This window comes from Myotis nattereri, assembly GCF_964212035.1.
Source record: "Myotis nattereri genome assembly, chromosome: 9".
Taxonomy (NCBI): Eukaryota; Metazoa; Chordata; class Mammalia; order Chiroptera; family Vespertilionidae; genus Myotis; species Myotis nattereri.
The window spans coordinates 76,435,297-76,459,600 of NC_138084.1; the positions used below are offsets into that span (position 1 = coordinate 76,435,297).

General features: G+C 45.7%; 2 protein-coding genes across 3 annotated transcripts; one reads left to right on the forward strand and one right to left on the reverse strand.

Annotated features, from left to right (window-relative positions):
• Window positions 1-2,950: 2,950 nt before the first annotated feature.
• On the reverse strand, window positions 2,951-7,827 carry CFAP68 (cilia and flagella associated protein 68). The gene is made up of 4 exons (XM_081098997.1): window positions 7,656-7,827; window positions 4,469-4,699; window positions 3,914-3,980; window positions 2,951-3,668 (listed from the first exon to the last, which is right to left on the reverse strand). Exons 1-4 carry the CDS (start codon window positions 7,695-7,697, stop codon window positions 3,493-3,495), a joined length of 516 nt encoding a protein of 171 aa, XP_080955123.1. The 5' UTR covers window positions 7,698-7,827; the 3' UTR covers window positions 2,951-3,492.
• FDXACB1 (ferredoxin-fold anticodon binding domain containing 1) lies at window positions 7,531-13,358 on the forward strand. Of its 2 annotated transcripts, XM_081098995.1 has the most exons (5): window positions 7,531-8,321; window positions 8,902-9,058; window positions 11,072-11,275; window positions 11,412-11,570; window positions 11,938-13,358. In XM_081098995.1, exons 1-5 carry the CDS (start codon window positions 8,150-8,152, stop codon window positions 13,112-13,114), a joined length of 1,869 nt encoding a protein of 622 aa, XP_080955121.1. In that variant the 5' UTR covers window positions 7,531-8,149; the 3' UTR covers window positions 13,115-13,358. The 2 variants fall into 2 exon arrangements, with proteins under 2 accessions (XP_080955121.1, XP_080955122.1); XM_081098996.1 differs by lacking the exon at window positions 11,412-11,570 and having other exon boundaries at window positions 7,585-8,321.
• The last annotated feature ends 10,946 nt before the right edge of the window (window positions 13,359-24,304 follow it).

Consider the following 24,304-nt stretch of genomic DNA (forward strand, 5'->3'; position numbering starts at 1 on the left):
TGGGGAAGTTTTCTGTCATTTCTTTAAACATGTTCTCTGTTCCTTGCTCTCCCTCTTCCTTTTCTGGTGTTCCTATAATGTAGATGTTTTGTTTCTTGTTGTCCCAGAGTTCCCTTAAACTATCTCCCTACTTTTTAATTCTTTTTTTCTATTGGCTGCTCTAATTGGGTATTTATTTCTACTTTGTCTTCCAAAGTGCTGATTTGATCCTCTGCTTCATCCAATCTTTTAATAACTTCCACTGTGTTCTTGATATCAGATATATCATTCTTCATTTCTATCTAGTTCTTATTAATGGCCTCTATTTTCCTTTTCATGCTGTTGTAATTTGCACGAAGTTCCTGAAGCATCTTTATAGCCATTGCTTTTAACTCTTATAGGTTACTTGCTTCCATCTCATTTAGTTCTTTTTCTGGAGATTCCTTCTTTTCTCTCATTTTGGGGGTTATTTCTTTATCCACGTTTTAGCTGTCTCTTTGTATTTGCTTCTATGTATTAGATAGAACTGTTATGCCTCCCATTCTTTGTGGACTGGCCTAATGTAGAAAGTGTCTTGAGGTGTCTAGTGGTGCATTCTCTTTGTTCACCTGAGCTAGATGCTCCAGGAATCCCCTTGTGTGTATTATTTGGGCTCTCCTGTTGTAATTGGGAGGAAAACCTGAGGTGAGAGGTTTTCCTTCAGGGTGGGGCAATTACTTCTGCCTGGAGGCTAATTATTATTCTCAGACTCTTAATAGGCCTCAGAAACTCCACGGGGTGGGCAAGGGGTTTTCCAATAGGGTGGATCAATTGTCGCCCCCCCCCCCCCTCCCCGAGGCAAAAAACATCTGGATAGCAAAGGTCTGCCTGAGAAAGATGACCTCCGCAGTGTGAAGGAATGACTCAGCACAGAAAACCAGGGTGTTTGCTTTCTGATCTCTAATCCCAGAGCCCCTAACCCTGGCTTATGCTTACACAGCTCCAGTCCACTCTGCCCTCCCTCTGCTGGAGCCCAAGGTGAGTGGCTGCACTCAAAATTTTGTGTGTTGGGCCTTTAAGTGGGTGCCTGCATTTCCAGCTATCTCTCCCTGGCACAGCAACCCCCTTGCTTTTCACAGCCAGATGTTATGTGAGTACCCTTCTCAGTTCTCAAGCTCTCTGCTAGGAGGCCCAGCTTGGGAATTAGACCCCAGAGTTCTCAGTGGTAACCCCCCACAGCGGAGATCTCTCTCCAGAACTTCAGCTGCTGTTTGTGGGAGCCCAGCCAACCCTTTCATGCCTCTGCCCTTCCTACCAGTCTCTATAGTCTTTCCATCCTTTGTTATCAGGGTTCTCTCCAGCTAGTCTTCAGTTGATTTTTTTTAAAATATATTTTATTGATTTTTTTACAGAGGGGAAGGGAGAGGGATAGAAAGTTAGAAACATCGATGAGAGAGAAACATCGATCAGCTGCCTCCTGCACACTCCCTACTGGGGATGTGCCCGCATCCAAGGTACATGCCCTTGACTGGAATCGAACCTGGGACCCTTGAGTCCGCAGGCCAGCGCTCTATCCACTGAGCCAAACCGGTCAGGGCTTCAGTTGATTATTCATGATGGCTTTTTGCATTTTAGTTGTAATTCCAGTTTGGTCCTGGGAGTGTGACTGTTTAGCATTCACTTACTCCACTGCTGTTTTTAATCTCAATCTAGCCATTTTAAAATTAAGACTGTTGCCTCCCCATGGTCACTAATCTTAAACTAATCTCAACCTTTTATCAATCCTTATCAATTTCCTACTTTGAAAGACTCACCTTAAACCAGTGGTTCCCAACCTTCCTAATGCCGAGACCCTTTAATACAGTTCCTCATGTTGTGGTGACCCCAATTTCATTGTTACAAATGGAACATAATTAAAGCATAGTGATTAATCACAAAAACAATATGTAATTATATATGTGTTTTCCGATGGTCTTAGGAGACCCCTGTGAAAGGGTCGTTCGACCCCCAAAGGGGTCACGACCCACAGGTTGAGAACCGCTGCCTTAAACCAACTGAGCCCTTATCCCAATTCCTGAAGATATAACTTACCCAAATATTTGTCTTTTGAATTATTACCAAGACTCTGTCAAGCTGATGTTCTTCCTTGCTGTAGGCTTAATAACTCAGCTTTGTTTGATCAACAGGTTTCTGTGGTGATTTTTGTGGGGAGTAAATATAAATATAAATATTTATAGATAAGATAATTTCTGAGATCTGCTCCAAAATTAATTTTATAAAAAACAGAGTAGATAGGGGTAGGAAAATTTATCATAAAGTTTTGAAGATGGGAGTTCATTATAATATTCTGTCTGCATTTGTATATTTTATTTTTTTAACATATTCCATTGATTCTTTAAAAAAAAAAATATATATATATATATATATTGATTGATTTCAGAGAGGAAGGGAGAGAGAGAGAGAGAGAGAGAGAGAGAGAGAGAGAGAGGCGGGGGGGAGAGAAACATCAATGATGAGAATCATTGATTGGCTGCCTCCTGCATGCCCCACACTGGGGACCGAGCCCGTAACCTGGGGATGTGCCCTTGACTGGAATCAAACCTGGGACCCTTCAGACCAGAGGCCGACGCTCTATCCACTGAGCCAGACCAGCAGGGCTCCATTGATTCTTTACAGAGAGGAAGGCAGAAGGATAGAGAGGTAGAAACATTGATGAGAGAGAAACATAGATCAGCTGCCTCCTGCACACCCTCTACTGAGGATGTGCCCGCAACCAAGGTACATGCCCTTGACTGGAATTGAACCTGGGACTCTTCAGTCCACAAGCCGACGCTCTATCCTAGGGGTGGGCAAACTTTTTGACTCGAGGGCCACAATGGGTTCTTAAACTGGACCGGAGGGCCGGAACAAAAGCATGGATGGAGTGTTTGTGTGAACTAATATAAATTCAAAGTAAACATCATTACATAAAAGGGTATGGTCTTTTTTTTTTCAGTTTTATTCATTTCAAACGGGCCGCATCCGGCCCGCAGGCCGTCGTTTGCCCACGGCTGCTCTATCCACTGAGCCAAACCGGTCAGGGCTGCATTTGTATGTTTTAAATTCTTTATGATAATAAAAAAGTTCTTTTTCTTTTTCTAGTCCTTAAGAGGAACGTTCATTAAGATCACATTAAAGTTACACTATCTGACCATGACTACCAGACTCATACCCAGAGAGTATCTAGGCAAATGTAACCTAAGTTATACTGAATTTTGCTCCTGATGGAAGGCAGGAAGGAGCAGACTGGTTATAGATTTGAGAGAAATAATTCTTTTTACTGCCCTCTTACAACACCCCCAATTATATAACTAATAGATGTAACCAACTCAAATTTTACATTTAAATATTGGTTAAAGGTGGTAGATAACATTTCCTGTGCTTTATTTATTCAGAGAGTGAAATTGTGCTACAGTGTTCTGACTTCTTAGTTGCGCTTAGAATGTGCTCCCTCCTGTATTCTGTTCTGGAAAAATGAAGCTTCTTCTTATTTTGTTAGAACCTCAGACTCTGAAATGGGCAGTTATTATGATTACATACACACACAGAGTGGTGCTCAATTTGAGGTTTTGGATAGCTACGCATATAAGTTGACTTTTCTGTGCATTTGTATCGAGGTGGATCCAGCTCAGGTTGATGTCCTGGGAACCAGTGAGGCTCTCGCTTAAATCCTGAGGGAAGAGAAGAGAGAAGACAAGTGGAATCAGTCAATAGTAAGGAGACTTAGTAACCAATTTCATTATTACTTCTGAGGGAATAGAGAGTGAGTCCTGTAGAATTCAGAAAAGAGAGAAATCATTCACTCATTCATTCATTTATTCACTCATTCAGTTAACTTTTATTTGAGTTCCTTCTATGTTCCAGGCCTTGAATTAGGTCCTGAGAATTTAAGAATTAAAAAGAATAGTCCACCTACTATGGTTTGAAAGTGGCATTTTGTTATTGTAGCTTGTATCATATGTTGTTTCAAAGTAGTGTCCAAACTGGAAAGAAAAGGTAATAAATTAAAAATATAGGAGTCTACATCCAATATTTGGAAATAAAGGACACAGTGACATGAATTCTAACATGCTCTGCCATATTTTAGATTGACTAGAGGTCTATATATCATTACTCTATATCCTACTAACTTTCATAACCTTTTTATGTTTGCTTAGGGGACCTAAAAGGGCAAGGACCAGGAGAAAAGCTAGCCTTGGTCCAAAGACATTGTATATTTCTTTAGATGAATAAAATTCAAACAAGAAGAGAAAGAGTACTAGCCATCTTTCTATTACCTTACAATAATGTAATATTCAACATCATAGTAAAGTGGGATAGGTATTCCAGCTAAGAACAGCTTCCCTCCCCAACCACGTCCCTGAAAAGTACGAGAGATTTCAGCATTAGAAGTGATCAGATTCTTGCCTCTCAAATGGCCACTAGTTCTTTTGCTAGCAGAAGGAAACAAAGAAAAAGACAGTTACATTACCTGGGAAGGCAAGGGTTTGGGCTGCATTATATTCCTTAGATCATATCTTTCCTGGTTCCAGTTGCCCATCAGGGTACGATCTGAATAGGCATTCTCATTAGTGGTGCACCTCCATCCATACTGGGAAAACTTGGACATATTATTCCAATCTGTCCACACTTCAGCATGGCCATCTGCATTAATGAGGCTGCCATAGTGCGGGTTTGTAAGGAAACAGGAGAGGAACTCTCTCTGGGAAAAGATGAAGAGAAAAGCTTCTTATACAAATCAGAGAGCAGAAAAGGCATCCCCTTTACACCCTTGGCCAAACATAATATAAGCACACCTTACTAAGAGTCTAGGCTTTCCTTCCAATTTGATTGCTATCATTGTTTCCTTTTCCCAGGTTCACAAGTCCTCTGACGTATCCTCTCAATCAGTAGTATGAATGACTATATAGATTAAATGCTCCCCCTCCAAAATACAGAAAAACTTTAGTAACCCTAGTACTATATACTAGCTAAACGTTCAGGTAATTTGGAGATGTGGGAATTTAAGAACTAAGAGTATTTCCCTGGCCTGTGTGGCTCAGTTGGTTGGACCATCGTACACTAAATGATGGTGGGTTCGATTCCCAGTCAAGGCACATACCCAGGTTGTGTGGTGGATCACCAGTCGGGTTGCGTGCAGGAGGCAACCTATCAGTGTTTCTCTCTCGCACTGATGTTTCTCTTTCTCTCTTCCTCTCTCTAAAAATATAAAAGTATTGTTATAGTCAAAGAGAATAAGGAGAAGTGAGAACTGGAAAACTAGATAACACAATAAATAATAGTTTCCTTCCTTCTAGGACCAATTCAAATGCAATTATTCTATATGGCTTCCCTTGTCAACTTATTTGTCTCACACTGTACTTCATGTTCATCTTTCTATATTTATAACTGCTACCATGTGTCAAGAGTTTTTAAAAATATATTTTTTATTGATTTCAGAGAGGAAGGGAGAGGGAGAGATAGAAACATCAATGATGAGAGAGAAGCATTAATTGACTGTCTACTTCATCCTCCCCTCTGGGGAACCAAACCCACAACCAGGGCATATGCCCTGACTAGGATAATCAAACCATGACCTCCTGGTTCATAGGTCGAAGTTCAACCACTGAGCAACACTGGCTGGGCTCAAGAGTTCGTTAAGTACACTTCCAATAGCCTATACTAAACTCTAAATCCCTGAGGACAGGATTTGTGTCTTATTATCACACTCTCTCCTTCTGCCTGACCTCTCAATCAACAGTTCTCTGAACATACCAGATGACCAATATCTGATTTTCAATTTGTAAGAAATCAAAAGAAGCCTACCCATTTTTATTTTTGGCAAAAAGAAAAATATAAGTCTGGTCCCTTGGCTTAGGAGCAAGACATTACCTTTCCTGAAGAAAAGTAATTTGATCCTGAGGAGTTTACGTTGTTTGTAGATTCTATAGGAGAGTGACAGAAAACCTTACTCTTCTGGTCCATGTTCTTTAAAAGAAGAGATGTTACCAAACCTGGTCCTCCCAGTTCTTAAGCAGAGACAGAATGTAGATCACTCGATCACCATGACCAGGTCACCACTCACCCACCTTTCCACAGGTAGGGACAAAGCCAATACTGTCCTCTCACATGATGTGCCTTTGCAAGACAGGTGCATGCACTGATGTCAACAAACAGCATAATGACTAAAGAGTAGCTGGTACCACAATGTTCAACAGGCTTAGTATTCAGGCTGCAGACCAAGGCGATACGGTCCTGGGGCAGTAGGACAGATACCATCATCCACTCAGTTTTCCACTCCTGGAACCCGGGGCTCATCTTTTTTCTTTTTTTTTTTTTTAATATATTTTATTGATTTTTTACAGAGAGGAAGGGAGAGAGATAGAGAGTTAGAAACATCGATCAGCTGCCTCCTGCACATCTCCCACTGGGGATGTGCCTGCAACCCAGGTACATGCCCTTGACCGGAATCGAACCTGGGGCCTTTCAGTCCGCAGGCCGACGCTCTATCCCCTGAGCCAAACCAGTTTCAGCCCGGGGCTTATCTTTGACACCAATTCCTCTTTCAATCCCTTACATCACCTAATCATGAGGTCGTGTTGATTTTTTAATTAGCCCACTATCGTCTATCCCCACTGCCAAGTTACAATTCAGATCTCCCAATCAGCCCTGGACTCCATGACTGCAAGAGCCTCCTATTTGACCTCCATGCCATCAGTCTAGTTCTCCAATCCTTCTTTTGTTTTGTTAATCCTCACCTGAGGATATTTTTCCACTGATTTTTAAAGAGAGTGGAAGAGAGAGGGAAAGACAGAGAAAAACATGGATGTGAGGGAAACACATCGATGTGGTTGCCTCCTGAATGAGCCGCAACCTGGGCCCAGGCCTGGGAGGAACCTGCAACCGAGGTATGTGCCCTTGAACCGGCACCCTTCAGTCTGCAGGCTGATGCTCTATCCACTGAGCCAAACCGGCTAGCCACTAGGGCTTTCCAATCCTTCTTCACACAAAAACGCAGGGCTTTCGAAAATAAAAATGTAATTGTGTTCTCTTCCTATTTAAAATGTTTCAGTGTCTGGCCCCTGTTTCAGAATAAGGTCCAGTCTATTGAAATGGCTTATAACGCTCTGTATGTCCTGGCCCCTGCTTAATTTTTCAGTGTCATCTACTATCTACTCTCCCTCCAACGACATTGCAGCCAAACTCAACTGCTCTGTGTCTCCATCATGCTTTGGCATATATTGTTCCTTCTGCCTCTTCACTCCTCTTGACTCGGGTAAAGTGTACTTTTCCCCCTTAGCTTTCAACTCGTCTCAATGCCAGGGAATCTTTTTTTATTTTTTTTTTAAATTTTGTTTTATTGCTTAAGGTATTACAAAGAGTATTACATACGTCTCCTTTTTTTCCCCTTGACCTATCCCCGATTGCCAGGGAATCTTTCTCCCCCCCCCCCCCTCCCCGACACCCCCCCCCCGTCTGTGTGCCCCGCGGGCACCCTGAGTCACTCCACTCCCAGCTGTGTCAGAACTGCCTCGTTGCTGCGTGCGCATCCTTCCCCAGACCACAAGCTCAGCGAAGCCAGAGGCCGCATCTTGCTCATCTACCTAACCGTGCTCACAGCGGCACACAGCAGGCACTCAGTATTTCCTGAATGAACAAAAGGCAGGGGATGGGAGCACCTGGAGACATTCCGAGCAGTAGAGACAATGGCCAGCAGCCATTTTGGGTGAGACGAAGACTGCTATCAAATCCTCAGTGTCTGGAGCGAGCAGAACGCAGAACACGCCGACTTTAACCTCTCGGCGGCCCGAGTCCCGCCCCGCTTCCTTCACTCAGAACTCCCTCCCCCTCGGCCTCTCCCTCTGCGCTACCGACTGCTTGTGACCTCATGCTTGGGTGACGAAGTCGCTCGGGGCCCCCTCGGGCTCCGGGGATTTTATTTCAGACTCTCGAGGGGGTGGGCGGAGTATGGGGACGGCGTGGTCGGCGTCTCCCTTTGGCACTCATGGTTAGGTTCATCTCTGGATGTGGCTGCACTAGTTTGTCCAAGGCCACCAAGCCTGAGGTGCGTCATCCACCGGCGACGAGTGAGGCGCCGTCAGCTGGAGCCCCGCGACGGAAGTGACGTTAATGGGCGCCTCCGAGGACGCGAGCGGGAGAGCCAGTTGAGGCCATGGCCCCTGGGCGCCTCCTCTTGGTTGGGGAGGGGAATTTCTCCTTCGCCGCCGCCGTGAGCGAGACCCTGGACCTGAGCACTAGTCTAACGGCCACCTGCCTCCAGCGCCCCGCCGACTTCGCGGGGGACCCGGCGGCCCGGGAGAACCTGCGGCGCCTGCGCGAGCGAGGTAGCCAGGCCCCCTCCGCGCGGCCCCGCCCAGCGCCGGCCCCGCCCAGCGCCGGCCCCGCCCAGCGCCGGCCCCGCCCAGCGCCGGCCCCGCCCAGCGCCGGCCCCGCCCAGCGCCGGCCCCGCCCAGCGCCGGCCCCGCCCAGCGCCGGCCCCGCCCAGCGCCGGCCCCGCCCAGCGCCGGCCCCGCCCAGCGCCGGCCCCGCCCAGCGCCGGCCCCCTCCGCGCGGCCCCCTCCGCGCGGCCCCCTCCGCGCGGCCCCCTCCGCGCGGCCCCCTCCGCGCGGCCCCCTCCGCGCGGCCCCCGCCCAGCGCCGGCCCCGCCCAGCGCCGGCCCCGCCCAGCGCCGGCCCCGCCCAGCGCCGGCCCCGCCCAGCGCCGGCCCCGCGCAGCGACGGCCCCACGCGGAGAGGGTGGGAACGTGGGCATTCACGAGAGGGTTGCTCCTGACAGTCCCGTGAAGATTCGCAGAAAGCGCGCGCTCTGTGCCTAGACCGGGGTTGCTTCGCACGGCTCAGGTTAGGGAAGGGTTTTCTATGCTTCCAGGTCCTAAGACGCCCTCCTGTCTGTATTTCGTGCCAGGTGCAGAGATACGTTTTGGTGTGGACTGCACCCAGCTGGCAGATGCCTTCGAACCGCACGACAGGGTGTTCGACCGAATTTGTTTTAACTTTCCGCACTGTGGACGCAAAGCTGGAGTAGCTAGGAACAGGGAACTGCTTGCCAAGTTTTTCCAGAGGTGAGGAAGGGAGAGCACGCACCAGGAAAGATGGACATGACATACGGCACTGGAACATTGTAGTTTGGGAACTCAGGCTCACGTGTGTCAATTACTGTGCTGGGTTTAGAGAGAATATAACGCTCCATAAGAATTCACAGTCTCGTTGGAAAGGCAGACGTATATGCCCTAACCAGTGGTTCTCAACCTTCTGGCCCTTTAAATACAGTTCCTCATGTTGTGACCCAACCATAAAATTATTTTTGTTGCTACTTCATAACTGTAATGTTGCTACTGTTATGAATAGTAATGTAAATATCTGATATGCAGGATGGTCTTAGGCAACCCCTGTGAAAGGGTCGATCGACTGCCAAAAGGGTCGCGACCCACAGGTTGAGAACCGCTGCAAGCGGTTTGGCTCAGTGGATAGAGTGTTGGCCTGCGGACTGAAGGGTCTCGAGTTTGATTCCAGTCAAGGGCATGTATGTTGGTTGCGGGCACATCCCCAGTAGAAAGTGTGCAGGAGGCAGCTGATCGATGGTTCTCTCTCATCAATGTTTCTAACTCTATCCCTCTCCCCTCTTCTCTGTAAAAATCAGTAAAATACATTAAAAAAAAAAAAAAAAAGAAAGGCAGACATATAACCCTGAAGGCTAAGTCAAAGTACAGATAGTGTGCTCCTGAGTGTCTAAAGGGCAGATCACCTATTTTTGATCATGTAACATAATGGTAACCAGTGTAGTCTAAAGGTGAGGAGCATGGATTTAGGAGCCAAACTGCCTGGACTCAAATCCACGCCCACTACTTAATAGTCGTATGGTTTTAGGTAAGCTTACTTAATCCTTTTTTGCTTCCTTGTCTATAAACTGAGGATATTAATAGTAACTACCTCATAACATTATTGGAAATTTACCTCAGTGCTTTACACCAGTGACTTTCAGCCGGTGTCTGGCGGCAGGCACACTAGTATACCAAAACATGTGGCACAATTGCGGGTCTCTGGGTCACCGCTGTCAACAAACTTTTCACAGAGGCGACATTTCAAGTTAGTATTTGAAGTATAGAATTTTAATACGCAGGAGGGGAGTGAAAAGAACAACTTTCTCCACCGGGAACTGTGACACAGCTGCAAGAATTTTTAAAACATGCAACGCCTGATTGTTTTGTCAGGGGCACTGACCCCTCTTCCCCTAGATCCATGGTCTGCAAACTGCGGCTCGCGAGCCACATGCGGCTCTTCGGCCCCTTGAGTGTGGCTCTTCCTAAGCCATAGGAGTACCCTAATTAAGTTAATAACAATGTACCTACCTATATAGTTTAAGTTTAAAAAATTGGCTCTCAAATTTCAATCGTTGTACTGTTGATATTTGGCTCTGTTGACTAATGAGTTTGCCGACCACTGCCCTAGATTGTCAAATAAGAAAATGACAACCAAAACAACAGCAGCCGTCCAGTGTGAATGAATCAAATTTATACCTATTTTTGTGTGTCAGATCAGCAAAAAATAAACTTTTTGGTGTGCCGCAGAATTTTCGTAGTTTATGTGTGCCATAAGATGAAACAGGTGGAACATCGCTGCTTTACACTATTTACCAAAGCATATGGCATAATTGGAGGTCTCTTTGGGTCATGGTTGTCAACAAACTTTTCACAGAGGCACTATTTTAAGTTAGTATTTGAATTTTAATAGGCAGGAGGGGAGTGAAAAGAACAACTTTCTCCACCAGGAAGAACAGCCTGATCAGTGAATCCTGTATAGGATCTTTGCAGACATTGACTTTCAATGGCAGGTAGGTGAAGAATGCAAATGCCAAGCTGGGTAACACTGGTCAGCCACTAGTGTCAGTTGAGTTGAACATTGGATTTACATTCTAATATACTTCCAGCTATTTTCTTTGCATGTTTCTTTGCCAATGGGTGTGACTAGATTTTAATTATTTCAGAGCCAAACCATGTATATATAACTAACTCCTGTGGTAATTGCTACTTGTTTCTGATAAATGGCCGCTATTTTCTCCCCCCTCTCCCCATTAGCTGTGCAGATGTTCTTGCAGAGGAAGGAGAAGTCCATGTGGCATTGTGTAGAGGACAAGGTGGGACTCCTGCTGATAATCCCACAAGAGAATGGCACAACAGTTGGCAAGTGGTTGCCATGGCAGCTCTAGGCGGATTTATTTTAAGTGATGTGCATCCCTTCAGCTGTGAGGCTGTGCCAGGGTACAGGTGCACTGGATATAGGTAAGTAATAATAGAGGTTTAAGTTGTTTCAGCTCTCTCACTAATTATTAAAAAAAGCTCATAGGTTTTCCTGATTCAGTCTCAAATACTTTATTTAACAATAACAGTCTTTCATACTTGGTATCTATTTTGCCAGGAGTCAAGATAAGTCATTTCATGTAGAAGGTGCTTTGAACCATATCTTCACCCGGAGCTTACCCTTTAAAGGTTCGCAACCGAGAATCTTCAGGGTCAAATTGGGTGACCAGTGGTTTTCTTTTCCAGAACCAGAAGCACTTGTAGGAAAGTTGAACAGGTAACTGGTATTTTACCAGAAATTACTGCTATCTCTAACTGTATCCTGATTGGCTTGATGGCAACCATATATTGAATGGATGCTACATATACTGTTAATGATGTTGGTGCTCTGAATACTTGTCAGTCTGGCCTACATAAGCCTCTTTAGAACTAAAAATTTTCTGGTATAGTGTATGGACTGTGGTTGTCAGAGTTCTGAAACACATGATATTTCTGTTTATGGTGGATGATTTCTTTGTTTCTTTTCAGAATCAACTTAAGGATAATTTTTTTCTATTTAGCTATTTGCACTTTATATTCTAACTACATTGTAATTATTTACTATTTTAAGTTTAAAAGGTTATTTTGTGTTTGTGTTTACACAGAGGTTTCCTAGAAACATCTTCCCGTCATCCTATCAAAACCATAAATGAGAAACTGATTTCTGAACTGGGCAAAGCTTTCCCTCTAAAAAGGCTGAAGTGTCCCTTCCCTTTGCTGCCACCTGAAGAAACCAGTGTTCTCACTTCCTGGAACTGTGACATTCTATCAAGTGTCTTTTGGATTCATCTCCTTGAGGATAACTCAAATTCTGAGTCCCTGACTGGTGGGACAACAGAAGACATGGAGGACTTTCTAGTGTCACTTTCCGAACTTAGCTTTCCCAAGAGCCCTGGAAGAGATGGTAAGGAAGAATCTCATGAAGGACTCTATGCCCAAGCCAAGATCTGGCTTAGACCTTCGCTCCTAGTTCATGTTCAGACTGTCATCCAAGCACCAGACTTCCTCCCAGGTTCTTTGTACATCCTCAGTGGACCTGTCTTTCAGAAGTGTCACATCTTACCTTTCACAATGCCAGCATTTCACGAGACTTTACTTATCCTTGGGTTTAATAAAAATCCGGATGACTGTCTTCAGTCACTACGGAACCACCTGAAGGGCATTCTAGATAGCCTTCTGGCTCAGACATTGCTGGAGGGTTCTAAACAGAGCAATTCAGTAGAATTTGTCTTTCAACCAAATGGGAAAGATTATATGATTAATGTGAAGTCTCATAACTTTGGCCCAGGTTGTGCCAAGGATCTGAGTATTGGGTCTGTTACCACATCTGTTCCAAGCATTATACATGAAGAACAGTGTTTTGTGTTTGTGTCTATGAACTTGGACCTATTAGCCATGCTTGTCTGGGGTATCTCTGACTGGAGGATGTTGTGGACCTTTGATAAACGTTTTCTGAAGAATTTTGTCCCTGAGAAAATAGAACCCTTTAAAAGTTATTCCCTATATCCTCCAATCTATGTGCATGATATTAGTTTTTGGTTAGATGAGAAAAAAGGATTTGATGAACTAGAGTTTCACACTGTGGCCCGAGCAGTGTCCCAAGACACTGTCATATCCATACAATTCCTTAGTCGTTTTCAGCATCCCAAGACTAAGCAGATCAGTCTCTGCTATAGACTGACCTACCAGACCTGTGACAAGGCCCTTACCCAGCAGCAGGTAGCATCAATGCAGTCCCAGTTTAGGAAAGAGATTCAACGACTACATCTGACACCTCGGTAGTTTGGTAAATTCATTTCTGCAGCAGGATCCTTATGAGTATGAGATGAAAAAACTCATTTGTAACTGGGCATCCTCTCTGGACTATTTTTTTGTAAAATCTTTTACCTTGTGACTGTTGACTCTAAAGGTACCTTGTGATTCGATTATTTAAACTTATAGACTATAATGTGATTGGAGACCTTTGGAGTTGTGCAGTATTTTGATCCTGAGTAATGACTAGGAAAATAAATCAAACATCATCATGTACTTTAGATGCTCTATTGCTAAAGAGGCAATAGAACTTGAATGTCTAATCAAATATATATAAACTAGAGGCCCAGTGCACAGATTCATGCACCAGTGGGGTTCCTTGGTCTGGCCTGCGCCCTCTCGCAATTTGGGACCCCTTGGCAGATGTCAGACTGCAGGCCAGGCCGAGGGACCCCACTGGTGCACGAATCCGTACACCGGGCCTCTAGTATGCATATAAGATCTTTGGTTAATCTCTTCCCGCCCCCCACCCCCTTTACCCACTTCTTGCTGAGATTCATCAGTCTGTTCCATGTTTCCATGCCTATGCATTGAGCGTCTGCCCCCTGGTCAATGTGGGTCATCGTGAATGGTTGAATGGTCACTTAGGCTTTTATATATACATATATAGATATAGATATATATTTTTTCACACTGTCAATTCCTCTTTCTTTAACTTTATTGTATCATCTCAATCTATGTACAAGAGTGCTTTTTAGTCAGACCAACATTTATTAGCTTGGGTAAGTTGCAAGTGCTTCATTGGTACCATCATTATCTTCATCATCATCATCATTTTTAATCAGTGGTTAACTATTGTGAAAGTCATGGAACTAATAGGTATCAGATTTAGAGTTTATATTTGGATCTGACTCTACAGCCCAAGTACTTTCTGCCACTTTGTTATTTTACTTCCCTTTCCCTGGTCTTCAACAGTAGTCTCTCAACTGTAATTAACTCTAAAGTTTGTCCCCCTCATAGATATGGGGGCCTTCTGTTGTAAGTGGTCCTAGGTAGAGGAAGAAAGGGGCCTGGGTTAGAGTGAAATGAAAAGGAGATGGATGTATGGGATATAGTTAGGCTGGGATGTCTGAACTTGATAACAATTGCATGTGAGAATTAAGCAATATACTCAATTGCCATTTTTAAAACTTGGAATTTTTTAGTATGAAATCATAACCTGGGACCCTGTCATGTTGAGCATTCCCCCTATAAATTTGGTAGGTACAGGTACAGAGCTCCATAGGATTGGATAGAGATGTTATTGGGGGAGTAGGGAGAATGTCAGGAACATGTGAATGACCCCTGAGGGTCACAGCCATGATATCAGATACCTGTATAAAAATGCATGTGTTTAAATCAGGAGAAAGTTCCTGAACTCTGGGTTGGATGAGCATGGGCTTTGTAGTTAAGTCCTGGGTTGAAATATGACTCCTGAGTTGGGCTGGACCTGGGTTGGAATATGGCCCCACCATTTCCTAGCTATGCAACCTTGGACTTTGCTAGGTCTGATCAAATAATTGAATCAATATCCCCTCCCTTGGGAACTGACCTTTAGCCACTTCACAACCAACATTCCCTTTCGCTTAGACCACATTCCACTTGCTAAGACCATTGTCTTTCCCCTCCAGACTTCCCCAGGATGCAACCCACCTAGAGAGTTCCCCACCAAAACAGCCCACCTAGAGTCCTTTAAAACCTCTGACTCCCCTTCCTTGGGTTCTGGCGCCATTTTGGGGCTCAGCCCATTTGGTTTCCAGACGACCTAATACATTTATAATTCTTACCACTTATGGCCTTGTGGATAGCTCCTTCGGCAACCTTAACATTTCGGCGACTAAAACCCAGGAGGGTTCATGGGGAAGGGGAGCCATTGCCCTGGCTTCGGTCACCCCGAGTTTGCTGCTCAGAGAGCAGTAGGCAGCAACAGCTCGTCCTGGTTTGCCTCTGAATCCTACTTGGGCGGCTCAATTGCTGGCCTCGATTGGGCATCCCTCCCTTACAGGCCCTCCCGAACCAGCCAAGGAGGATGCCAGATCAGGAACCTCTCCTTCTCCATTGCTGACCCTCCGGCCCACACCGGCCAATCTTCTCTAGGTGAGTGATGTTCCACAACTTCCCTCATCTGGAGTCTTCTGTCCACTCACTCTCATTGACTTCTTGAAAGTCCTAGCGCTAGGCCAGAAGAGCCCTCAGCTGTTCGGCTTTGGGTCCTTCTGGACTGGGGGCACCCAGTCTAGAGGGTCACCCTCGCTTCTTGTGGTGATTTGTTTAGCAGTGAGGACGTCTGCCCCAAACAGCCACCTTTGGATTTGTGGTCTGTCACTCACCCTTCCCCTCATGTGGAGCACACTATTCTTATCATGGTGAACACTTCCTCCCCAAACCCTAAAACGGCCCCTCTTGACTGTGTCCTTACAAATCTCAACCACCTTAGACTCAGGGGTAGATCAGGCCCAAGCGCCTCATTTTCTTTTGTAACACTGTTGGGCCACAATATAAACTAGATAATGAGTCTCTGAAAACAGCACTTTCAATTTAACACATTGTGAGACTTAGATAATTGTTGTCCTGAGATAGAAAGTGGTCAGAGATTCCCTACGTCCTGGCCTTTTCACCTGTCTGTCCTGTCCCTCTCTCTGTCAGTCCTGCTCTACCTACCAGGTCCTTCTGCTTCATGCAAAACAACATACCCTGAACACTTCTGATGCTGAATCTACTTTGGACCCAGCGACCACTTCTCCCACCACCCCTGAGAGCCCAAATCCCGACAACTCGAGTTCCAATACAGCCTTTTCCCCACCCAACACTCGCTCTTGGGCCACCCAAAGACTGCCTTCCTCTACAGCATCGGTTCTCAACCTGTGGGTCACGACCCCTTTGGGGGTGGAACGACCCTTTCACAGGGGTCGCCTAAAACCATCGGAAAACACATATATAATTACATATTTTTTTTGTGATTAATCACTATGCTTTAATTATGTTCAATTTGTAACAATGAAATTGGGAGTCACCACAACATGAGGAACTGTATTAAAGGGTCGCGGCATTAGAAAGGTTGAGAACCACTGCTCTACAGCCACTTCTGTTCCCATGCCCATTCTATCCCTGAGGGAGGGAGCAGGAACTGAGGGGCACAGTCCAGGTCCACCTCCCATTGTCTGTGTCTGACCTTACCCAGGTTGAAAAAAGACTAGGGTCTTTTTCCACTGACCCAAATACTTTTACCTGACCCAGCCCTATGACCTGACCTGGCACAACATCTATGTCCTCCTGTCCTCCTCTTGAACCCCAGAGGAGAAGGAACAGGTCTGGCTAGCAGCTCAGGACCATGCTGGGGCCCTCCCTAGACAGGACGCAGCGGCCAACCTGGTTAGCATTAACACGATCCGCCGAATTGACCCAAGAAGGGAATATCAGGTTCATTCTCCAGGGCGCCAGTTCTGTAGCCATATAATCCCGTCTCATTGCCAGACTCAAAAAGGCTGCCCATAAGGCAGTCAACTATGACAAACTCAATAAAATCACTCAGATCCCAGACAAAAACCCAGCTCTCTTCCCCTCCCCCCTCACGGAGGCCTTACAGTAATTTACCACCTTAGACCCCACCACCCGAGAGGCAACCTTTCTTTTGAAAACGCTTTTTATATCCCAATCATTCCCGACATATGCCACAAACTTAAAAAAATAGACACAGGTCCACAAACCCCTCAAAAAGACCTCATTAACCGGGCCTTTAAGGTCTTTGATAGTAGAGACTAGGAGACCCAAATCCAAAAACAAAGGCGAGATCAGACCAAGGCTGGTGCCCAGATGGAGGCCTTTCAGCTCCTAGCATTGCTCTCAGGAACCCCAAATGAAGTGCCAGTCCTCCAACCAAGAGTAAGTCAGGAGCTAAGCCTCCTCCGGGCCCATGCTTCAAATGCAAAAAAGGACACTGGGCCAAGTCCTGCTCAAACCGGAAACCCTACCTGGTCCTGCCCAAGGTATGGAAGGAAAGGCCACTGGAAATCAGACTGTGGCCTGGCCCCTCCAGGTTGGACCTCAGCCAGTCCAGCAAGGCCGCCCTTTGGATCCAGTTTGGAGCTCCCAGACCTCCTGGGACTGGCCCCTGAAGACTGAAGCTGCCCAGGTCCTGACAAGGCCCCACAGACTTACATCACCAGGACAGAGCCTCGGGTAATGATTGTGGTGGCAGGTAAGCCGATCTCCTTTTCAAGTGACACTGGGGCCACTTATTCTGCCCTCCCTAAATTCACTGGGACCCTGTCCCCTCCTCATTATGGGGTTGATGGACTAGTCTCACAGCCATTAGCCACCTCACCTCTCCACTGCATCTTACTAGATACCCCCTTTATCCTCTTTTCTCATTCTACCTCAGTGCCTGACCAGGACTACCTTGCATCCCCTCATAAAGCCCCGTTGTCCCGAACCACAATCACCTACCTCGGTTTCACTCTCACCCCACAAAGTCATTGCCTCCTCCATGACTGTCCCCTCCTCTAGACAAGAAATACTCTCCTTTCTCAGGCTCACTGGTACTCTCACTTCTGCGTTCCTAACTTCAGTCTTCTTGCAAGACCCTCTGCGATGCATATGAAGAGACCCCTCATGAGCATTTAGATCCCAAGGCCAGCGTTCTCACCCCTTTAATGCTCTGAAAACTGCTCTTACTAAACATCCTGCTGTAGTAGAAGCTGGCGCCATTATCACCCAGACTTTAGCATGTTATCTCTAAGGAAAAGTGTGGCAGTTTCAAATCCAAGCCGCTGGAGGCCTGGTAACTGCAGTCCTAGAACAGGCTGCAGGGCCTGCTCCTCGCCGCCCCCCCCACCCCACCCCCCGCCCCCTTTCTCTCCAGCCTCATATGTCTGTGCATAATTTTCCAAAGTCTTTGGAAACTTAAAGGCTTTGGAGCATTGCTGGGTTAAATGATAAACATCTAAATATTTTAAAATAACATAAAATATTGAAACATTGATTGCTAGACAAGTTTAACATTTGCCTGCTCTAAGCTTTCTTTTTATATATATAGAAGTTCTCTTGTACTTTGTTGAAGGTATATTTTCTTGAGAGTAAGGGTATATTTAAAACATGTTCATAAACATCAATCTAAGGAATGATAAAAACACATTTTTTATTCTAATGATGGTTATTTCGGAATGGGTAGAAAGGTTTGTTCAGTGAGTCAGGACATGATCACCCCTGATGTATGAAGGGACCCCTTCTCTCCTAGCTCTGACGCTCCTATCTATGGCTTAGGTCCTTAGATTGGGCCTAGACTGTATTTCCATCGCTCATTCACAGTCCTTCCTGCTTGGTATCTAGGAACTTCCTGCTTGGTACTTAGGAACTTCTCTCCTCTTTTCTAGCTTTAAAAAGTCATAAACTGCTAAAGAAACCAAGTTGGGAATGATCCCATAATACAGGGAAATAGCAAAGCAGACCAGGAGGCCAAGGCAGCTGCTCAGAGGAAGTTCCATCTCCCCAACTCCTAGTTATACCTCCTATAGCATCCAAATACACGCCAGAGGAACTTCAGTCCCTATGAGCTCTTGGGGCCACTCAGGAAGATCCATGGTTAAAATTTCAGGGAAGCCCTAGCTGGTTTTTCTCAGTGGATAGAGCGTCGGCCTGTGGACTCAAGGGTCCCAGGTTCAATTCTGGTCAAGGGCACATGCCCAGGTTGTGGGCTCGATCCCCAGTGTGGGTGTGCAGGAGGCAGCCAATCAATGATTCTCTCTCACTATTGATGTTTCTATCTCTCTCTCCCTCTTCCTTCCTCTGAAATCAATAAAAATATATTAAAAAAATTTTTTTCAGGGAAAATATATCCTTCTCCAGGGACAGGCCCACAATATCTTATGGGCCATTCACAATTCCCTACATAGAGGATACAGACTGCTTTTACAATTCCTAACGTGCCAGGAGCCGGTCCATCCTTGCTGTTTCAAGGGACCTGGCATATATGGCATACTGTTCTTAATATGTTTGCTCACCTTCTTGGCACTATGTGTTTTAACCAAGGTCACCTCTCTGAGAAAGGTTGTTTCCCCAGGTAGGGATTTTCCCCTGAAGTTAGGGAGGGAATAAAACCCCTTAACTAAGTGCCAGGTGGGTAATTAATCACTAACTACAAACAATCATGCTTAAGCTACATAATCTTTACTCCCTGGAATGGAGATAAGAAACGCCCTAACCTTTGGAATAGAGATTGATAGGATTGGAATCAACTGGTATAAATACAGATGTAACAAGACAACAGGACACAGAACCTACACACAGAACCTACACAGAACCTAAGGACAGAAGAACTTCGCTGGAGAGAACATGGCAAAAGATCCTGGACAGAAACTGGCCACAGAACCTAGAGACAGAACCTAGCTAGAGAACCTGGCTGAAGAACCTAGAGACAGAACCTAGAGACAGAACATGGCAAAAGATCCTGGACAGAAACTGGCCACAGAACCTAGAGACAGAACCTAGCGAGAGAACCTGGCTGAAGAACCTAGAGACAGAACCTGGCTACAGAACCTGGATAGAACATGGCAAGAGAACCTGACTAGAACCTGGTGACTGAACCTGGCTGGAGAACCTGGACAGAACCTGGCTGGAGAACCTAGCGAGGGAACATGGCTACAGAACCTGGCTGGAGATCCTAACCAGAACTTCGCTGGAGATCCTGACCAGAACTTCGCTGGAGATCCTGAACAGAACTTCACTGGAGATCCAGACCAGAACTTGGCTGGAGATCCTGGCTAGAGATCCTGGCTAGGCTGCTTGCTGATCAACTGAACGCTGTCTCCGTGTCATTCCTTCTTCACCGACTCCGTCCACACCTTTGGGGACCCCTGGACCTGCTGGGGCTGGACCCCAGCACTAAAGCCCCTCATCACATGCCCTAGCCTCGCCCCTACTGCAAGATATCACCAAAACCTGTTCTACTTGGTACTCAGTATCTCCCCAAGGACAGGTTAGACCTTCTTCTTTCCCCACTCATCAGTCTAGTGGCCTGAACAAGACTGGCGAATTGACTTCACTCACATGCCCCCTATTAAAAGAAACAAATATCTCTTAACCCTATTAGATACTAGGTAGAAGCATTCCCCACTGCGTCTGAAAAGTCCTCTGAGGTCACTCAAACTCTCATTCAGCATATCATTCCCAGATTCTGCCTCCCCACCTCATTACAATCAGATAAAGGACCTGCTTTCATATCTCCAATAACTCAACAGGTCTCCACTCTGAACATCCAGTGGAACTTACACACCACCTTCCGGCCCCAGTTTTCAGGCAAGGTAGAAAAGGCAAATTCCTTAATTAAGTCTCACCTAAATTAACTCTCGTAACTAAAGAACCTTGGATTACTCTCCTACCTCTAGCCCTTAAGTGCATCAGGGCACCCCTCCCCCACCCCTCCATGCAACCTCCTTTCTTAGTCTCATTGAACTCATGTATGGAAGACTTTTTTTTATTAGGAAACTTCCCTTCCACAGGCACCCCTCTAGGAGACTGTGTCCCCATTTTATTTTTATTTTTTTAACCTTTTAAAAACATATTTTTTATTGATATCAGAGATGAAGGGAGAGGGAGAGGGAGAGAGAGAAGCATCAATGATGAGAGAGAATCATTGACTGGCTGCCTCCTGCATGCCCCCTACTGGGAATTGAGCCCACAACCTGGGCATGTGCCCTTGACCAGAATTGAACCCGGGACCCTTGAGTCCACAGGCAGATGCTCTATCCACTGAGCCAAACCAGCTAGGGCTGCCCCATTTTAAATCTCGCCCAGTAATTACTGAAAAAACATACTGTTCAGGTCCTCCCTCAACCTTTTAGAGGAGACATTTCCCCTACTCCTCTACAGCCAGGGGGCTGGGTCCTCCTAAAGGAACCCCATCTATCAAATAATTTATAGCTCCGATGGCAAGGCCCTTATCAGATACTCCTAACTCCCCCACCTGCAGCTAAACTAGCAGAGCATACCCCATGGTTCCACCCTTTAAGGTAATTATCCTACAACCCAGGCAAATCAAGCCTCCCTTCTTTTCCCTACTTATATTCAATCTCTTGCTAAGGTAGCTCCTTCCTCCATCCCAGTCACAGTTCCTATCACTCTCCACACCCCACTAATCACCCAAGCCCCTTTGTGCTTTACAAAGTCACAGGACAATATATGAACAGGCCATCTCCCATCATCAGCTTGCAACCCCACAGTTAACCTAGAACTACTGAACAGCCAGTGGTCCCAAGGGGTTGACTACCAGGTCTCCCCGGAAGCCAATGGTTATTTCCTACAGATGATCTGTTTTATTTCTTTTTTTAAAAAAATATATTTTATTGATTTTTTTACAGGGAGAAGGATAGAGAGTTAGAAACATTGATGAGAGAGAAACATCAATCAGCTGCCTCCTGCACACTCCCTACTGGGGATGTGCCCGCAATCAAGGTACATGCCCTTGACTGGAATCGAACCTCGGACCCTTGAGTACGCAGTCTGACGCTCTATCCACTGAGCCAAACCGGTTAGGGCTGTCATTTCTTATTCAACCATCCAGGCTCAAGGCTTCAGCTGCTCCTTTCCTTCCCTTTCTCTTTTCCCTTGGATAACAGCCCATTCTAGCGTTCCTTCCCACTTTCACTGCAACAGAATCTCAACCACTCATCTGTCACCCCTTACCAGTAGCACCATGGAACTACCCTCTCAGTTTGGAGGGTGGAACTGGGAAAAGGAACCTCATACCCTTTAGTCCACCTCTTCTCTCTACACCTTTCAGCTTGTTTCCATGATCAGGGATATTTCATCCTTTGTGGGGAAAACACATATATTTGCCTCCCGACCAATTGGACAGGAACCTACCTCTCACCCAATGTAGATGTAGCCCCTAATAATCAATCTTACTGTCCCTGTAATCCTTCATATCTGACACAAAAGGGCAGTCCAGATAATCCCTCTCCTCATAACCCTCGATATCTCAATAGGTGTCGGGACTGGCATAGGAGGATTAACCACTGCTCTATAATATTTTGAAATCCTGTCTCAGGTTCTACAAGAAAACCCAGATGACATGGCCAAAAGTTTAGTTCAAATTCAGGATCAGACAGATTCACTAGCAGCTGTCATCCTCCAAAATCAGAGAGGACTAGACCTCCTAATGGCAGAGAAAGGAGTCTATGCCTCTTTCTGGAGGAAGAATGCTGTTTTTATGTCAACCAGTCTGGCCTAGGCAGGGATGCCACCCAAAAATTAACGGAAAGGGCTGAAAAGATTAGAGAATATCAATCAAATTCATGGGACTACTGGCTAAAAAATATAAATTGGTACGCCTGCTTACTTCCTTTCATAGGACCATTAACATTCCTATTCCTCATCCTCGGTTTTGGCCCATGTATTCTGCATCATTATTCATCTTTCCTTCAGGATGGCTTTTGAGTCTTCACCAACCAGTCTCTTGGGGAAACCATGTTGCTGCAACCCCTCGCTCCAACCAGGAGGGATCTATGCAGCGTTCCAGCCGACTGCAATCAAAGTCCACCTCCTATGATCTGGATGTCCCCTCTCAGATGGAAGAAATGACCCCCATCCCTGCTCCATAAAACTGAAAGGCTGAGTGTTAGGTCTGATCCAATAACTAAATCAATAACCCCTCCCCTGGGAACTGACTTTTAGACCACTTTACAACTGACATTCCCTTTCGCTTAGACCACTTTCCACTTATTAAGACCATTGTCTTTCCTCTCTGGACTTTCCCAGGATCTGGACTGCCCAGAGAGTTTGCTACCGAAAAAGCCCACTTAGAGTACTTTGAAACCTCTGACTCACCATCCCTGGGTGCCAGCACCATTTTGGGGCTCAGCCCATATGGCCTCCAGATGACCTAATTCTATCCTATATACTAAAAGGCTAATATGCAAATTGTCCCCTCAGGAGTTTGACCAAATGGGAGTTCGACCGCTTGCTATGACATGCGCTGAGCACCGGGGGGTGGCGCAGAACAAAGGAAGGCTCCGGCTGGCAGCCAGGGGAGGGAAGGCCCTGATTGGCCCTTATTGCCAGCCAGTCCTAGGGACGCTACCCGTGCACAAGTTTCATGCACCAGGCCTCAGTTAATTTATAATTCTTTACCACTTTTGGCCTTGTGCCTTCCTTGGTGACCCTAACAGGCCTCAGTTTCCTTCTCAATAAAACAAGGGTGTTATGATATTAAATTTAAAAATGATAAAATATGTAAATGCTTACCATAATGCTGTAGTAATGATAAGGGGACTTATAATTGGACAGATAGAGCACTTTAATTAATCTGAAAAATAAGCATATTATTTTAAATCTTAGAACACATATACTTATGTGAATAGGGGGTTAAGTTTTTCTTAAGTTTCCTTTTCAAGGCCTGTCTGAAGCATGACTCAGCTGTGAATCCAGCAAGCTGAACCGATTATCATGGTCAGACCAATCCACCAGGAGTCAAACATCATCTCATCAACATCGTCTTATCGCCTGATAACCAAGGACAATAGCTGACACCTGCAGACCTCCAGGGCTGCATGTAGCTGCATTGGGTTCCGGTTCCCAGCCTCACTGTAGCCCCTTCCCCTTTACAATCCTGTCCCCTGCACTTTGCTATAAGATAGGATTTGAATGCTTGTAAGCGCCCTGTCTTCTTGGTTGGCTAGCCTTCTCAATAAACGCCTAATATGATTCAACCCTGCCTTCGTTATTGGACCAGTAACAGTAGCAATGACAGCACTGGTGTATGGTTGAATTTGCCACATAGAATTTCTTGTCTTTCCTTTTTTTTTTTTTTTTTTTGGCGCGGGGGGGGGGGCGGTTCTTTCTAGGTATATTAATTTTTTTAATCATTATTGTTGAAAGTATTACATATGTTCCCTTTCCCCCCTCATTAACCCTCTCCAGCCCGCCCCTGCCCCCCACTTTTTTCTGATTCTATTTTCTACTATTAGCCACAGGCTGTCCTTACCATTCTTACCAAAGCACAGACAGGGCAAGTTGTCAGTGACTTTTTGAGGGCCTCCCCTTTGGTAGGCAGGTGTGCTATGATTTTTAACTGAATATCTCCGCGCACTCACGCTGCAGAAAGCTTTCTATTTGTGCTTTCTTTTTAAAAGTGTGGGCGGGGGGGCGGCGGGGGGCGCGGGTCACAGAAGAATGGTTTTTGCAGGA

Coding starts and splice junctions, on each gene's coding strand:
- FDXACB1 (XM_081098995.1), top strand. CDS start 8,150: ATGGCCCCTGGGCGCCTCCTCTTGGTTGGGGAGGGGAATTTCTCCTTC. Junction 9,059..11,071: donor CTTGCCAAGTTTTTCCAGAG/GTGAGGAAGGGA, acceptor TCTCCCCATTAG/CTGTGCAGATGTTCTTGCAG. Junction 11,276..11,411: donor TACAGGTGCACTGGATATAG/GTAAGTAATAAT, acceptor CTATTTTGCCAG/GAGTCAAGATAAGTCATTTC.
- CFAP68 (XM_081098997.1), bottom strand. CDS start 7,697: ATGGCTGCTGGCCATTGTCTCTACTGCTCGGAATGTCTCCAG. Junction 4,700..7,655: donor ACTGCTCGGAATGTCTCCAG/GTGCTCCCATCC, acceptor ATCTTTTCCCAG/AGAGAGTTCCTCTCCTGTTT. Junction 3,669..3,913: donor AATGCCACTTTCAAACCATA/GTAGGTGGACTA, acceptor CTCTTCCCTCAG/GATTTAAGCGAGAGCCTCAC.